Raw genomic sequence first — 15,467 nt, 5'->3', positions numbered from 1 at the left:
TCATCATACATGTATTTATGTTAAGTTACTTTACTGGAGCTCTTATTTTGGTAAACCTGTAGGCTTTGGCACTGATACTGCAGTAAGTCATAAAAACATATTTTTCTGTTTTTGTTTACTACACCTACAAGTTTGTTTTGCGTCTTAGTTGGTTATATTTGTTTGTGTCCAGAAGCCTGTTTTCTGACCTTGCCCCACATAGACTGTTGTTGAAGTTACTGTGAAGAAATATTTCTAAAATCAGTATTAAACTCAACCCAACCCTTACTTTAATTTATGAAGCAGAGACTAGAATCACATCGGTAGCGTGGCCGAGCGGTCTAAGGCGCTGGATTAAGGCTCCAGTCTCTTCGGGGGCGTGGGTTCGAATCCCACCGCTGCCAAGTGCCTTTTTTTTAAAACACCATACACATCTAATGTTGTCATCGATGACTCAATGCAAATATAAACAGGCGGATCATTTATTTTAAAACCAGTGAAAATAAAAAAACACAAAAGACAACAACACGGTAGACCCGCTGTGGATTGTGGGTAAAGCCACCTCCCCACGTGTCCGTGTAGCGCACCGTCAACAGGGAGGCGACACCAGCAGACTTCAGCCTCAGTTAGCATGAGTTAGAGACCATTCCTGCACCTCTGCGCACCTTATTTCTGGACAGTCCGTACTCGGATGAGATAGCTAAAACTTTACAGTGAAGTGTGCAGGTGAGAACTGAATCATCTCTGGAGGCGTTTAGAAAAATAGACCTGGTACTAATCAGGATCCGGATTCTGAGTTTGTTATTTTGCCTGGCACGCCAAACTGGCTTGCTAATGCTAAGCTAAAATGGACTGGCTAGGCTAGTTAGCACCGGCTGGCTGGAACCATGTTAGCTACTGTTGCTGCTAATATGTTTAACGTAGAGTGAGATATTGAGGTGATTGCTCTCTCTCTTGCTTCTTTTGGCATCTTGAGACTGTATTTTCGCATTAGACTGAAAATAAACCCGCAGTGGAGTGCGGGCCTGTCACAAGTGGCTGAAGGGTTTGTTGCAAGCCTGATAATCAAGCTAATGTAGCTGGAGACTGGTAATTATTTTTTTAGGGATAATTAAGTGTACTAAGTGTTACAGTGCAGTCTGAAATCGCTCTGTGTGGCGTTAGCTATTTGTACCGTTTCTTTAAAAGAGTCTGCATGGAGAACAACCATTGATTATGGATTTCAATGTCTTACATCATGTGAGTCTTACCTGGCTGAGTCAGTGACCTAATGTTAGCCTGCCAACTGGCAAACTGCATGATCATGGTCTTTCTATGGACTAACAGGAGGGATTTCCTTTCTTGAGTGGACTAATGGATGTCAGCCTCTCTACTGCAGATGTCCTGAAGGATGACAACCTGAAACACCCTGACAAAGTTATAATAAATTCTGATGTAACGCAGACATGCAGGATCACACTGTTCTTTTGCTGCCGGTGTGGGTGTAACCACTTGGTAGCTGTGATGAGTGTGGAGACTGTGCAGACGAAATCCCATCATTTAGTGTTATTTTTCTTTGTTTCCAGGTTAGATCTCTGAGATCTGCTGCCGCTCCTTTCCAGTTTCATCTCCTCTCCCCTCCTTGCTCATACCAATATGGCCAGTGGGGATGATGATGACCCCATTATAGAAGAGGTATGTGCACAAGCTAAAAGTAAAGGGAAAGCTGATGTCCATTAACCCAGCTGTGCCAGTAACAGTGTATACAGCAGAAATCACAAACATCTCTAAGAAAGACTCTGCCATTAAAAGCATTCATGTCAGTTTGTGCATGACAGAATAACTTGGATCATCATTCCTGTTTTTTCAGATTGATGTGTACCTTGCTAAAAGCCTTGCAGATAAGCTGTATCTTTTCCAGGTAAGTTATTTTGTTGTTGTAAGTAAAGCTATTGAAGATGACTTCTTAGGTGGAGCAATTTCCTAAAATAACGCTTCTACCCTATAGACTGATGGATCTCTAATGTCCAGGGTGTCGCTAATCACATTTTTGTTATTCTGACACAGTACCCTGTCCGACCAGCCACTATGACCTATGATGATGTCAGTCATTTATCAGCTAAGATCAAGCCTAAGCAGCAAAGGGTAAAAGAGACTCATTTGGTTTATATTTTCTCTCTAGTAAATAACAACCCTTCTCTTCTAATGTTTATGAGTTTTTTGTGCTAATCATCGTACAGGTGGAAGTGGAAATGGCCATCAACACAATGAGTCCGAACTACTGTCGTAGCAAAGGAGAGCAGATAGCTCTGAACGTGGATGGCACCACTTATGATGAAACCAACACCTATTCAGTGTATGTCAGCTCGTCTGCACTCAGCCTGTCATCGTTTGTGTGTTTGACTGTGCCTTGGAGTAGTAGTTTTAACTAAGTAGTAAGTAGTTTAGTTTTAACCTGAGCATTTTTCTTTTACTTTTCTTCTCCAGGAAAATGATGGACAAACAGACCTTCTCCTCCATCCAGGCCACCACCAACACCTCCAGATACGCTGCAGCTGTGTTTCGCAAAGGTCTGATCTAATAACCAGTGGTTCTCTACTTTTACACTGAAGAAAGCCAGTACTGCTATTCAGGAGTGACTATGTCCATGATCAAAAACTTGGTGTGATATGATGGCTGAAAACCAGGATTTGGTTTCTGATTGGTTCACCTGTGTCCATAGGTGAGCTTCACATCACACCTCTGACAGGAATCCTCCAGATGAGACCGAGCTTTTCTTACCTGGACAAAGCCGACAGCAAAACCAGAGAGAGGGAGGCTGCCAATGAAGGTGTGTTGGTTTTTCCTGGTTTTTCAAAGAAATTAGTAAGATAGGGGAAAAAAAACATTTACCGCTTTTCTAAAACTGTATTGATTAGATGATTAAGCAACAATTTGGTTTGGCTTCAACCAAAATACCAACATTCTCTGTTTCCAGCTTCTCATTTCTACTTTTGTGTTTTTTGTCCTTATAAACTTAATATCTTTGGGTTATGACTATTGTTCAAAGAAATCATCAACATGGGGTCTGGAAAAACACAATAGTTTTTTTTTTTTTTGAATTTTTACTGTTTTTTTGTTGTTTGCAGGTGGAGACTCATCCCAAGATGAAGCGGAGGAGGAAGCCAAAGCCATCACGGTGAGACATTGTGCACATACTCACTTACATGCACAAACTTAATTCAACTCAAATCTATCGTTTCTTAAAAATGGTGCCTGTGTGTCCCATTCCAGGTGCGGTTTGCTCGGCCAGAGTCGGAGCAGGCCCGACAGAGGAGGATTCAGTCATACGAGTACCTTCAGAAGAAGCAAGCAGAGGAGCCCTGGGTTCACCTACACTATCACAGTGTCAAGGTGAGGGGGGAGGAGCTAAAGACATCTCATTTTAGTACTGTTGTGTTATGAGGAGCTGTTGTCATGAAGTACTAATTGTTGTCATGTTATTTGAATTCAGGACAGTCGCTCAGAGCATGAAAAGCAGTACCTGTTCTGTCAGTCTGTGGACGCCTCACAGAACTCTGAACTGGTCAAAACTCCTAAGTGAGTTTCAACATTTTAATGCATGTCATTAATTCAGTAAAGTCTTCTGTAAGTTTAAAAGTCCCTATATAACTTTGCCTCCTTCTGTACCTCACTCCCTGTGTTTTCTCAGGGAGTACCTGGCGATGCTGATGCCTCCTCTCGCAGAGGAAAAAGTGTAAGTATTTCTCTTCTAAGGAAAGATGCTTGATTTTCAACTTCTTCACAGGTCCAGAGATGAACGTTAACGTCATCTCCTCTCTTAACTCTTAGTGTGAAGCCTGTTGGTCCGAGTAATGTTCTCTCCATGGCCCAACTGCGCACTCTGCCGCTGGCAGAGCAAGTCAAGACCCTGATGAAGAATGGTAGGCCAAGACAATAACACAGTTCATATATAGAAACAAGTTTTGGTGCAGCACAGGAGTACTTGGCCTGTGTGCTTTAAGAGCAGTGATTTGTGACATATGGATTCTATAGATTTAAGTGTGTGCAGTTTTTGTTTCTGCTAGATGGAGTTAGTGTATTAGTAATTAATCCAGACGCAATAAACCGTTTAAAACATCTTCTACAAACATGCAGAGCATACGGCAACACATATACAGCATTTATTGCTAAGCTCTATTGCTCTTCTTCTGACATCTTCTGCCATCTCCAGTCAAACTGATGCCTTTTGCAAACCTGATGGGTCTTCTCGCCTCCGGCACAGACTCAACTGCAGTGCTGCGCTGCATCCAGCAGGTGGCACTGTTGGTTCAGGGGAACTGGGTGGTCAAGAGGTGAGTCCAAGCAGCTTTTATTGATCAGAACCCACCCTCTTGTACATGGAAATGAAGTATGAAGAGAGTATCTGTTCCCCCAGTGCAGTGTGATTTTATACTAACGCAGCCTACAAAGAGCACAGCTTATGAACTGATGCTGGACCAGGCAGCTGGTTGATGCTCCTGTGTTGTTTCTCCCCAGTGATGTTCTGTATCCTAAAAACACCTGCAGTGCTCACAGCGGTGTTCCTGCAGAAGTTTTGTGTCGTGGCAGAGACTTTGTGGTGAGCTTCTGAATTACCCATAAAGTTTAGAGTTTAAACCCTGATCTTTTTTGCATGGTTCTGACTCCGTTTGTTGTTCCTTTATAGATGTGGAGGTTCACTCTGGAGCGCTCTGTGATGAGAAAGGAGATTGCATCCATCATCAAAGTATGGCTCTATGAAAGAAGATACAAAATTTACCTGAGATGCTTAGTGCCAGTTCATCCTGATTGTTCAGATGCTGAGCAGCTTGTCTGGGAACACTTGCTGTAGCTTTTGTCATCTCCAGGTTACAGTTGTTTCCATTCATTCAGGTAAACAGGACTAACAAGCTCTTCCTTTTGTCTCTGTCAGCTTCCTCCAGAGGATGTGAAGGAGTTCCTGGAGCATGTGGCAGCTCCTCGGATCAACCGGGGCTGGGAGTTCCTGTTGCCTACTGATGTAGATTTCATTAAGAAACACCCAGATGTTGCCCACAGGCAACACATGCTGTGGCTCGGTATTCAGAGCAAGTAGGTTCCATGAGAAAGGTTTTAGTTTTTTTTTGTTTTTTGTTTTTTTAATCTAAAGAAGTTTTCACCATGCAAGTGTTGTTAAATGCTTTTTTTGAAGGATACTGGATCAGGAAGAATTTATACCAAAATATTTTTTTACAGGTTGGAAAAGGTCTTTAAATTCTCTAAAGACGACTTCATGCCAAAGAATTCCCCTCAGCCTGGTGTGTGTACTGACTTTTATTTGTTATATCCAACTGTTAATATATTACACATTAAATACAAAGCAGAGAAGAATTCTATTTGAGCTGACATCTGTTTTCCAGAACCTGTCCATATCAGTGGGGAGCAGCGTCTGCAGATGGCTCAGGAGCGAGCACAGGAAAAACAGCCATCCCTCCAGAAGGCCCTGGATGCCAGACGGGCAGGAGGCACCATCCAGGTCAAACAGGAGCCAATCAGTGACAGGGAAGATGAACCTATGGACACCTCCTCTTCCCCGTCCTCCTCCTCCATCCCTAACGGTGCTGTCAACGGTTACCCCTGTGCCACCTCCCCTGGCTTTGATCACACTAATGGAGGGAGTCCCGCCAACATGCCGTCCCTGGAGCTGCAGGACTTTGTGATAAAGACTTTCAGGAAACATTTTGTGCTGACACTGAATGAGTTGAAGAGGCTGTTTAACCTCCACCTGGCTTCCATGCCAGTGGGGCAGAGCGTCTTCCACTCCATCTCGGACCACATGCTACAGGACACCATACTGCTCTGCCACTGCAAACAGATAATGGTGCCTGTGAGTATTCAGGGAAAACATTCACTTTAATGGCCAAATAAGGTCTCACAAGGTTTCCAGTATAAAGCCACATTCACACTGCTCGTATTTTCATCTTCCTCAGTCTGTGTGTGTTCACGCATTTGTATTACAGTCAAATTAATTCGGATCTTCTCAGTGTTAAGACTGAGGCGCTAGACAAAACACTGCAAAGGGCTGCATTGTTTAAGTGAAATGCAAACCTGATACTGTTAATAGATCAGCAGCAGTTCGATGAGGTTGAACACATTCTGGTAAAACTGATCAACAGTTTCTGAGGCTTTGACACAGGATGATGAAATGACTCATTGTTTTTTTTTTGAGTCAGACATTGGTAGATTTAATTTCACAGGCTTGGTTTTGACAAAGGCAGCACTGCCAGTTCTTATGTGCAGAATAACGACATTAACAGCCACTTTGCTTGTGAGCACTTTACTGCTTGTAAAGGAGTAGATGATGTTCTCAGGTTCCAGCAGCCAGCTGACACCTCTGTGTGTTTACACTCTGTTGGTTTAAGATTGCTGTTTGAAGGCTTAATGTAGTTGGTTTGTTATCGCTCCACTTTATCAGCTGTGTTTTTCTTGGTGTGCTGTTCGCTCAAAGGGCAGGGAGTGGCTTGGTCTGTCCCACCGTGTCCTGGCTTAGACCTTATCCCATTTAACCTGAGAGGATTTTAACCAGCATGGGGGAGGGACTGGCCAGACACCATCTTTGTTATGCAACAGATTATCAGACTTGAAACAAAGATGATTAGAACTCAGGGAGGGGTAGCCTGGGTGCTTGTTGGTGTACACAGGCAGATCTGGAAGCAGGTGGCTTGTAGTCTTCGTCAAAGTAAACACTGTGTAGCTGTCTGACTGTTTAAGCATCAGTTTTAAGTCGGCGTGATGTCTTAAGGGTTAATCCCTGGTTTCAGGGGCTCGCTGTTAGTCCGTCTGGTTAACCTGTTCTGTTTGGCATTTTGGATAGAGGTAACATTAACAGATAATTAAAGTGTCTGTGAGGCAGATTGTTTGGCTCTGTGGTCAGGGGCCCCTCTAACTTGTCTGTTTCCCTCCAACTTTAGTTTCCTGCCCAGAGCACGGCAGCCCCCGATGAACAGAAGGTGTTTGGTCTGTGGGAGTCAGGAGAGGTTTTCGACAAGGTAAACACTCTCACATCACCCCTCTTATAACATCCTTCTGGTCTTGCTCTGCCTGCAGACATTTGCAGCTGCACCACAAAAAACATAAGTCAAAGCACTAAATTTCACACGAGCTTCAGGAAGCACATGAAGTGACTGGTTAGTTGTATTGTTGCAACATGATTCAGTTTTTTTTGGCCTGTTTCTCTTTAAATTTCAAATGGGAAAGTTATAATGATGGTTGTTGCTTTGTGGCCTCCAGTGCATTTGATCTGCAAATATCTGCAATAGACTGAGCATAAAGATGATAGTGTGTTTGTTTTTTGTCTAATAGCTGTATGCTAAACATGTTAGCTTAGCTTAGCACACAGACTGGAAAGAGAACAGCAGCCTGGCTCTGTTGGAATATGACCTGTCAACATTTCACAGCTCACCAATGTACAGTGTTTGTTGTGGTTATATTCACAGTCTATGTGCCATTTTGTGACCAGGCTCAGGGACTTATGGTTGTTACAAAAACACTGTATTTTTATCTGGATTTGAAAACAAATCTCACATATTCTTTAATGAGCTTAAGAGATGCTGAGAGGTGGAGTTTGTTTGTGATAGAATCAAGCTGCACTTTTCCTCCATTTCAGTCTTTATTCTAAGCTGAACTGCTGCTGGTTCAAGCTTTAGATTTATTCAGATGTGTTGATCCTCTAAAACTGACTTGGTAAGAAAGTGATGACACATGTCCCCATGGTCTCTCCCTCTGCAGCACCGTCGGCTGCTGTACGACGTGTTCACCAAGAACTACCGGGTCAGGAGGAACGTAATACAAGCCAGACTGGCACAGGAGCTTGGAGACATCCCTAAGTCCGACATCGACCGGCTATTAAATGTAAGAAGGCTGGTGGGACTGAACATCTGTCTTTCCCCAGCTGTCTAACCTGTTTTCTGTTGTCCAGATCTAACATGTCCTCTGTTGTTGTAGGAGTGCTGCAACAGCCAAGGGGGAATGTGGTACCTCAAGGGGACGATACAGTCCTGACACCGAGATCCTGCCCCCTGCAGTCACACTCAGCCAATCAAATCCTCTCCCAGATGTCCAGTGGGAGGGCAGTCAGAGACATGAGAGCCAGTCACAGCTCACCCAGCTCTGAAGGTAGGCGACAAGAGGACAAACATGTCAGCCCTGATGTCTGCTCTGCTCAGAACATGAAGCTTTTCTCGTTTCAACTGAAGCATTTGTGATATTAATGTGAGCACTCTGATGCAGCGCGGAGGACAGAAACTCCTCACCCTCACACCAACAGATGGAGAGTGTGGGGGGGGGGGGGGGGATTTAAAAAAAAATATTAAGAGATGTATAAATATGGTTTATCAGTAGGTTTTTGAATTGATTGATGAAGTGTTATTTTTGAATTCAGCTTTTACCACATCAGGATGGTGTTTACTGTTGACAGCAACCGGGGCTCAGAGTGCTTTCATTTTACTTCATGTTTTACTTAATTAGAAACAAAGCAAACATTGTTAAATGGCCTTTGGAGAGAATTTCTTAGAGCTGACTCAGTTAAAGAACATCTATTTAATACTCTTATTTATTCCACCCTCAGAGCTTTAAGGGTGGATGATAAAATTGCTGAGTTAAAAATATGTAAGTATGGAAAAGAAGGGGAAGAAATGATGCATTAACAATCCAAAATTCCCCAAATATCTTGACACTTACGTTGAACAGGGAAGATGAACCTATGGACACCTCCATTATGTTTTTGGCAATCATGGACCTGGAAGCTGCTACATCTGATGTGGCTTTTCCCACTTTGCTGAATTATTCAGTCGAAATACAGAAAGTTTAAGAAAACCTGGGCTAAATGGTTAATGCTGGTTTGTTTTTCTGGGTTGAATGTACAGAGATTCAAGTGGTTTTCCTTTTGAGAGAAACTTGAGTGACTGATTTTGAAAGCCAATAAAGATGCTAATGTGGATTAAAGTTTTGCTGTAAATCTGTTGGTGTTTAATCCAGTGTACAAACTCCACTACCAGTCAAAAGTGTGGACAGTTTCCCAAGCGTGCCCAAACTTTTGACTGGGCGTGTCTATGGACTGGGCCATAGTTCGGTAAGCACGCTGGACCGTCGTCTGCAGTGATGGGGGAGTTGTTGCTATGGATACGCTGATGTATCGCCATGTGCTGCTATCTTGAGCCTCCATCTAAAGTGCCTCTGCTGTTACAAGGCATTCAGGTCAAACTCCTACCATCTGTATGAGAAATAACAGGAACAATACTACTTTGATTTTCACTGAAATACTTTGACATTTAGACCTTAAAGATAAATAAAAACTACATTTACATTTTCCTACATCATCAACTAATGACAGTTGTATTTTTTCATTGGTTTGTTACTCACTGCTCAATAAAGATGATAATGTCAACTTCTATATGTTCATCTGTCATTTTTCAAAAAGAAGCAGGGTGGGGCACCCCTGGACTGACTCTACAAAAAAGACAAACCTGGTGTCTCAGCTTGCTTCATGTTTTTGTGGCTCAGAACAGTAACATGAACAATAAGGTCCAGCCATTAAAACAGGTAAATATGCATCATACATGAACTGAAAGTGTAAAACATACTTACAATAACTACATAGGACAGTGTCAGAAAAGCCCTGATAATGCCTGTGCAAACCTAAAGTGCATCTCTGGGATCCAACAGGATGTCAACAAATACGTGCTCAGCTTTAAAGCTCAATAAGGACACGAACAGGCAGCAAAAGCAACAAATGCTGCAGAAAACAGCTTCTATGTGGCTCTAATATATCAAGTGGCCATTACATTGTCAAGTACATAGAGAGTTATTATTGTGGTAAACCTTAGAGCTTACCTTTCATATAACATTCACAGTCAACTAACCTACCATACAATTATCAAGTATAATGTTAGAGGAGTACATGTGACAATTACAGCAATCTCACCAGTATAACATCTAATCCTATACTGGTCATTGTGGATTTGTTCTGTGTTCTGGACGCAGCCAAAACTATTGCTGAGACAACGTTTAATTTTTTTGTTGCACTGAATTTAAAAGTTCACATTAGATCACAGGAGCTGTAGACCAAAGGCAGCTAGATACAGCAGTGGTGCTGTTTCTATTACTAGAAAATTTAGTTTCTGTTTTAAGTAGCTGAATCAGTAGAAAATTAATAGTCAATAGTTTTGATAACTGATCAAACATTCAACTAAATTTATAGCATAAACATCCAAAAAGATCTGGTTCCAGCCTCTCGAATGCGAGGATTTGCTGGGTTTTTGTGTTTTACGATTGTAAACAGATTGTAAACTGATCGGCTACTTGTCTAATCATCAGATAAAACAAGTGATGCTCAGTTTTTAGAACTTCATATTTGCTGAAACTTTACAGCCTGACTGACAAGTTAACTGGAAATAAAAATCATATATAATTAGTTCAGCTGACTTTAAAGGTCACCAGCAATTATTAGACAGGCGCCATAGAATTAGAACCAAATTACTTCTTTACATCTAGATTTTTCCAGGAACCTTTGCTTCTCAGGTGTCAGGTACAGGAAACTACATCCTTGTCCAGAAATGATCTCCTTGTTTAAAACCCGGGTTGTGCAAAAGGAGGCAGGGTGAGTGTACAAATGGCAGCATTAGGCACTGGTGTTTCTGTGCAACATGAGCCATAACTGAGACGTGAGCTGCTGGTGTTTGGCCTTCTTGTTTTCACATCTCTCTAATCTCTTAACCCCTCTGTGTGGCGATCACCATTTCTGGGCAAAAAACAGAGTAGCATGAGCTTCATGTGCTGCTCTAAAAGTCCTCCAAGAGCTCTGTAACTGGAAGACAATAATTACTGGTGCAGCAGGTCTCTCATTTCAGTGGACGACCTATTGTAGAACAGGCAGCAGATGATGGTCTCCCCCTGTTTTCAATCAGGTCCTCTTTGGTTTTCTGAATCCGGGAGAAAATTTCCCTAAAAAGTTCCTTGTATGCTGGCTGGTGAAAGTCATCGTCATGGACCTCCATGTCCGTTACAACAGGAGAAGTGGTGGTGAAGAATGGCGTCTGGACTGACTTGTGGCTGAGCCTGTCCTGCATTTCCTCCTCTAGCCCCTGGTGGCAGCGCCGCAGCAGCTCATCGTACTTCACTTGCAGGGCGCTGTACTGGGCGTCAACCTCATTAAGCAGCGAGATCCCACGATACTTCACTACCTCGGCTCGGCGGACGCAGGAGCACTCGTGGTCAGAGATCCTGTTGGTGGAGTTGGGTGCCTCTTTCAGCCGCTCACTGTCCCAGCGCTTCAGGACATGGGGGCTTTTGGCTGCAACTGCCTCCGCTTCATTCTCCTCCTCTGGGGTGAGGAACATGGAGTCCCGCAGCAGGTTGTGGAGGAGGTCTGGCCTGCTGGATCTCGAGGAGGACTCTGACTTCCAGAACTGACGAAGCTCCTCAGCTTCATGCTCCAGCTCAGATACTCTGGCCTGAAGCAGAGAGAAAAATGATTTAGAAATGGATGAGAGCAACTAAACACTGACACATTTGATAAAAGAAGGATGGAGGGAGTGGGTGGTTATACTTAGGTTTAGAGGAGAATTATTGCCTTTTAAAATGACGTGTTCAGATAAAAACCTTAAAGAGGATCATAATTTATCTAAGTGATTTTAAAGGTTTTTATAGACCAAAGACAGTAGCTGGAAATGTTTAACTGGAAATTATTCTATAGCGACATGGCGTTTAACAAGACCAAAAGGAGATTAATACCTTGAAATCTTTCAAATAGTAATTCAGAGACTACAGCCAGGCTAGCTACTGAAAGCTGCTTAAAAGTTTAAAGTACAGAGCTCTCATGTGATGAAAATGGTGAATAATCTAACAGGATTAATGTTTTGTGCAATTCTTTCTATTCAGATATTTCCTCTTTCAAACTGAACTTTCAGACAACATGAGAGGGTTAGGGCTCATAGCTAGCAAACAGACATTTTGTGAGACAGCCATACCTGACATCCCTCCATCCCTGCCAGCTGCTGCTCCAGCGCTGCGTTCTCACCGGCGAGCAGCTCGGCCTCTCGCTCTGCCTCCTCTCTCCGAGCACGCTCGCTGGCAAAATTGGCCTGGAGGCTTTGGAGGGACTCTTGTAGTGACACCTGCTCCTCCTCACGCCACGACGTGTCTGAGAACTCAAGATTGTCTGAGGGTTCATCAGCATCATAGTCGCACCTGTACAGAAACACAGACACTTATAAGCATGTGCATCATATAAACATGAGGCCAGCAGGAGATCAGATTAACTTAGCATAATGGTGACCTGCATCTGTCCTGAGGTAAAAACAGTAAATTAATTGTTTTTGTGTAAAACTGACAGGGGCTTACGTGAAGCAGTAACTTCTTGGCAAATAAACACACGTCTAATTGTCCCTTTAAATGGACTATTCTTCATAAAAGAACAGTGGAGCTACAAAACTTACTACCTGGAAAATGTCCTAGAACCACAGAGAGCTTGAATATCTAGTACATGTGCTGATAAAGACTGTGTGATACAGTTAAAAGCTCCAGTGGAGGTTGAAGGGTCAAGATTGTTTCAACACCTGTTTATTTTAATCTTTATCTAAAAACACAAGCGGTTAATTTGTCCTTTCATGAGCCTTTATCGTTTTATGTGTCACAGGAAGAAGAAAAAGTTAAAGGTGACAGGGAAAGAAACGATGTCGAAATGCTCTAAAGGTCATGAGCAAAGTTCAGTCTTCTGACACTGAGGCAGCAAAATGTCAAGTGTGAAAAGAAAATGATAGTTTTGGCAAATGTCTAGCAAACAGTGCAGTGTTAAAATACGCAAAACCAATACACAGCTCGACGGAAAATAAGAAACACACAAAAACCAAAGTGCTGTCCAATAAGAGAAAAACACACTGAGCTGTAGACCCAAGGTGATTAGAAATCAGCTGAATAATCAGTCACAGCTTCAGAGACACATGGAGACGTGTTCACACCCGCCAGCTCAGACTTTGTCCTTTTCCTTCCAACCTCATCTGCACTGAGTTCACTTCAGACCAGCCTCATGTTTGTCTCTCATGTTTATCAATGAGATTTCCATCATCTGACCTGGATGTTTTGATGGAGCAGTCCTAACAAGATTACGCAGCACTTAGATTAAACTCAGGCAGTGAATGAACCCTGTTCGAGCCAACAGGAAGTGACCAGAGCATGAAAGGTTCAGTTTGCTGTGAGGCAGACGTTGCCGACTGCCAGTGATGAGGATTAGCACACATCGAGCACAGATAAAGGCAAGAGGTCTCAGTGGAATTTGCTGTTTCCCTTCTTGAAAAGTACAAAAAAAAAAACAAACATCTGCATCAACTGAGATTAACTTTACCAGGTTGAAGAAATTATAAATGATTATTTTGACCCTGAATATTGTCAGTATCTCAGTTTTTAGTACAGCGCATTCACCTGAGCTAGGGCTCCAAAAGCATTTGCTCTTTTCTAACTCCAGCACATCCTCATATTTGACAACCTGAAACTAATACATGTTTGGTGTTTATGCCTGATAAATGGCTCCAACACTAATAATAAATGAGTACAGTGTGTGGGTGTCGTCACCTGAGCGTGTTTTGCAGCTCTTTCAGGCAGGACACACTCTGGGTGCTGCGACCTGACCACATCCCTCTGTGTGGAGGCTTCTGAGGCTGAGAAGGACTCAGCTTCAGGTCCTCCACCTGATGCTGCAGCTCCTCCACCTGCACCTGCAGCAGGTCCACTGTTTCCATCAGCCTGCACAGATAAAAAACAAAGCTCTTTAAGGTTCCCAAAGAGTATTTTGGTCCTAAACACTATATCATTTATTAACATGGGGGAAATCTGGAACAATCAGAGAATCCACATCTCTCGTCTTACCCCTGGATCTTCTGCTGAGCCGACCTGTTGTCCTGAACCAGTTTGTGGTTGCTCTGTTCCAGCTCACGGGCCGACACGTCAAGCTGCTCGTACACTTTCGCATGCTGATCGTTAACCTGCCGCAGGAGGTCCACCTGTTTTGTCAAGTACTGGAGGACATGAAGAAGGTTGAGGACAAAAATAGACCATTTATTCTACATTGTCTGCTAAGGTGTCAATAACAACAGACATCAAGCATGAAAAACAAACAGGACTGGTTTCATAGATAAAAGACCAATACAATTACTAGTAAATGGAATGAAATTCTTTTAAAGATATTTATCAGGGTGTTCCTAATGTATCTAACACCTTTCATTCAAGTGACAGTGAACACAACACAAAGTTCATTGTAACACAGTTGACGAGCCAGAGTCAGAGCTGCAACGTCACAAGTATTGACTACAGGTCTTAAGAGATTAATTCTGTGTCAGCAGTGACATGTAGGGAAGGATTTAGTGTCACACACCTCAGACTGGAAGATCAGTAAAAGGATAAGTTAATGCTGAGTGTTCTTAATTTCTGTTTGAAATGATTTCCAACTGGAACCTGATCCCCAGTGGAAATTACACCCTTGTTCAGCAGCATATTGTGTTTTTCTTTTAGGTTAATTTAGGACCTTTGTAATCTAATATAATCGTGTGATGGTACAATTTCCTGCTGCGTTAAAGAGGAACTCATGGCCCCGTGAAACAAAGTAGGTTCTAAACTGACAGGTTCTCCATTTTTCCCAGAAGCTCCGTTTACTGTAGCTGTGGATTCTGGATGAAGACACCAACAGTTAGACATCTCTTTTACCTCGATCTCCTGCAGCTGTTCCTGGTTGGTGGAGTACATCTGCTGCAGCCCCTGCTCCAGCTCCCTGTTCCTCTCCAGGAGCGTCTTTCCCAGCTCGGCTGCCAGCTGCAGGTCTGCTGGGGAGACAGAATGAGGAACCATAACTGCTTTAGGGCTCAGAGTTGAGTCTCACTGAAGGAGACATGGGGACTTTACTGTACAAACAGCTTTGTGAGGTGATGGTGGTGTTGGCAGGAGTCCAGTCACCGTATTTTTTAAATTGATGCCACAGGGATTATCCAGTTTAGGTGCAGGGTCTGAGGGTCTGTTGGTTATTTATTATGTGCCTATTAATTCACCGGAAACAACTATCCAGCCACTGACTTTGCCTTGCCCTCTACCATCTAACACAAAAACCACCAAATAAATAGTAAAGCTGACACAACTGGTGTAGAAATGTGAGACATTAGGAGGAAATAACAAAATCTTCATTGTAAACGCAATAAAGAAAAAAGGGATGAGGTCAAAGCTACTACTTCATTTCAGATGGACCTTTTGCCGCATGCGTGTTCTGCTGACTCCTGCCTTTTTCTGCAGCCTGTCTCTGTGCTTCACTTCTTCTAAAACAGCTTGTCGACTCATTAGACATCCTTACTAAAACAACACAGATCAGAGCTTCTGAAAAATCACATGGAAATTCCCACAAATTGAGCCTCCTGTGCACCTGCGAGGCTTAATGCTGACACACAGATATATATACATTAAAAAAAACATATACAAAAAACACAGCTGCTTTT

The 15,467-nt window shown here is 42.8% G+C and overlaps 2 protein-coding genes and 1 non-coding gene across 9 annotated transcripts in view; 2 read left to right on the top strand and 1 right to left on the bottom strand.

Moving 5' to 3' along the window:
* The first annotated feature begins 301 nt into the window (after positions 1 to 301).
* trnal-aag (transfer RNA leucine (anticodon AAG)) lies at positions 302 to 383 on the top strand. The gene has a single exon. It is a non-coding gene; the product is annotated as a tRNA-Leu (tRNA).
* Positions 384 to 557: 174 nt separating this feature from the next.
* polr3e (polymerase (RNA) III (DNA directed) polypeptide E) lies at positions 558 to 9,386 on the top strand. Of its 2 annotated transcripts, none has more exons than XM_026316143.1 (21): positions 558 to 705; positions 1,550 to 1,653; positions 1,829 to 1,879; positions 2,026 to 2,103; positions 2,199 to 2,314; positions 2,446 to 2,528; positions 2,681 to 2,788; positions 3,087 to 3,136; positions 3,232 to 3,351; positions 3,452 to 3,537; positions 3,650 to 3,694; positions 3,790 to 3,881; positions 4,172 to 4,292; positions 4,477 to 4,558; positions 4,646 to 4,705; positions 4,892 to 5,049; positions 5,194 to 5,255; positions 5,358 to 5,824; positions 6,909 to 6,986; positions 7,726 to 7,848; positions 7,942 to 9,386. In XM_026316143.1, exons 2-21 carry the CDS (start codon positions 1,615 to 1,617, stop codon positions 7,996 to 7,998), a joined length of 2,076 nt encoding a protein of 691 aa, XP_026171928.1. In that variant the 5' UTR covers positions 558 to 705; positions 1,550 to 1,614; the 3' UTR covers positions 7,999 to 9,386. The 2 variants fall into 2 exon arrangements, with proteins under 2 accessions (XP_026171928.1, XP_026171926.1); XM_026316141.1 differs by having other exon boundaries at positions 1,545 to 1,653.
* A 1,137-nt stretch (positions 9,387 to 10,523) lies between these two features.
* LOC113135840 (cerebellar degeneration-related protein 2-like) overlaps positions 10,524 to 15,467 on the bottom strand; it is an 11,097-nt gene continuing 6,153 nt past the window's right edge. For 2 of the 6 annotated variants that reach the window (XM_026316146.1, XM_026316147.1), the window contains exons 3-8: positions 15,223 to 15,324; positions 14,692 to 14,804; positions 13,858 to 14,006; positions 13,564 to 13,734; positions 11,964 to 12,183; positions 10,524 to 11,447 (exon numbers count right to left, since the gene is read on the bottom strand). In XM_026316146.1, the coding sequence (XP_026171931.1) occupies positions 10,836 to 11,447; positions 11,964 to 12,183; positions 13,564 to 13,734; positions 13,858 to 14,006; positions 14,692 to 14,804; positions 15,223 to 15,324 (1,367 nt within the window). In that variant the 3' untranslated portion in view covers positions 10,524 to 10,835. Of the gene's footprint in view, positions 11,448 to 11,963; positions 12,184 to 13,563; positions 13,735 to 13,857; positions 14,007 to 14,691; positions 14,808 to 15,222; positions 15,325 to 15,467 lie in introns of all 6 variants that reach the window. The other 4 variants (XM_026316148.1, XM_026316150.1, XM_026316149.1 and 1 more) reach the window with 2 other exon arrangements.

The sequence above is a fragment of the Mastacembelus armatus genome, chromosome 19 (assembly GCF_900324485.2).
Source record: "Mastacembelus armatus chromosome 19, fMasArm1.2, whole genome shotgun sequence".
NCBI classification, from domain to species: Eukaryota; Metazoa; Chordata; class Actinopteri; order Synbranchiformes; family Mastacembelidae; genus Mastacembelus; species Mastacembelus armatus.
This window is presented reverse-complemented; position numbering and strand designations above follow the sequence as displayed.

Excerpts from the sequence above, each read along its gene's own strand:
- polr3e (XM_026316143.1), top strand. The coding sequence starts at position 1,615 with ATGGCCAGTGGGGATGATGATGACCCCATTATAGAAGAG. Across the intron at positions 2,104-2,198 it reads TCAAGCCTAAGCAGCAAAGG|GTGGAAGTGGAAATGGCCAT; the intron begins GTAAAAGAGACT and ends ATCATCGTACAG. Across the intron at positions 2,529-2,680 it reads TGCAGCTGTGTTTCGCAAAG|GTGAGCTTCACATCACACCT; the intron begins GTCTGATCTAAT and ends CTGTGTCCATAG.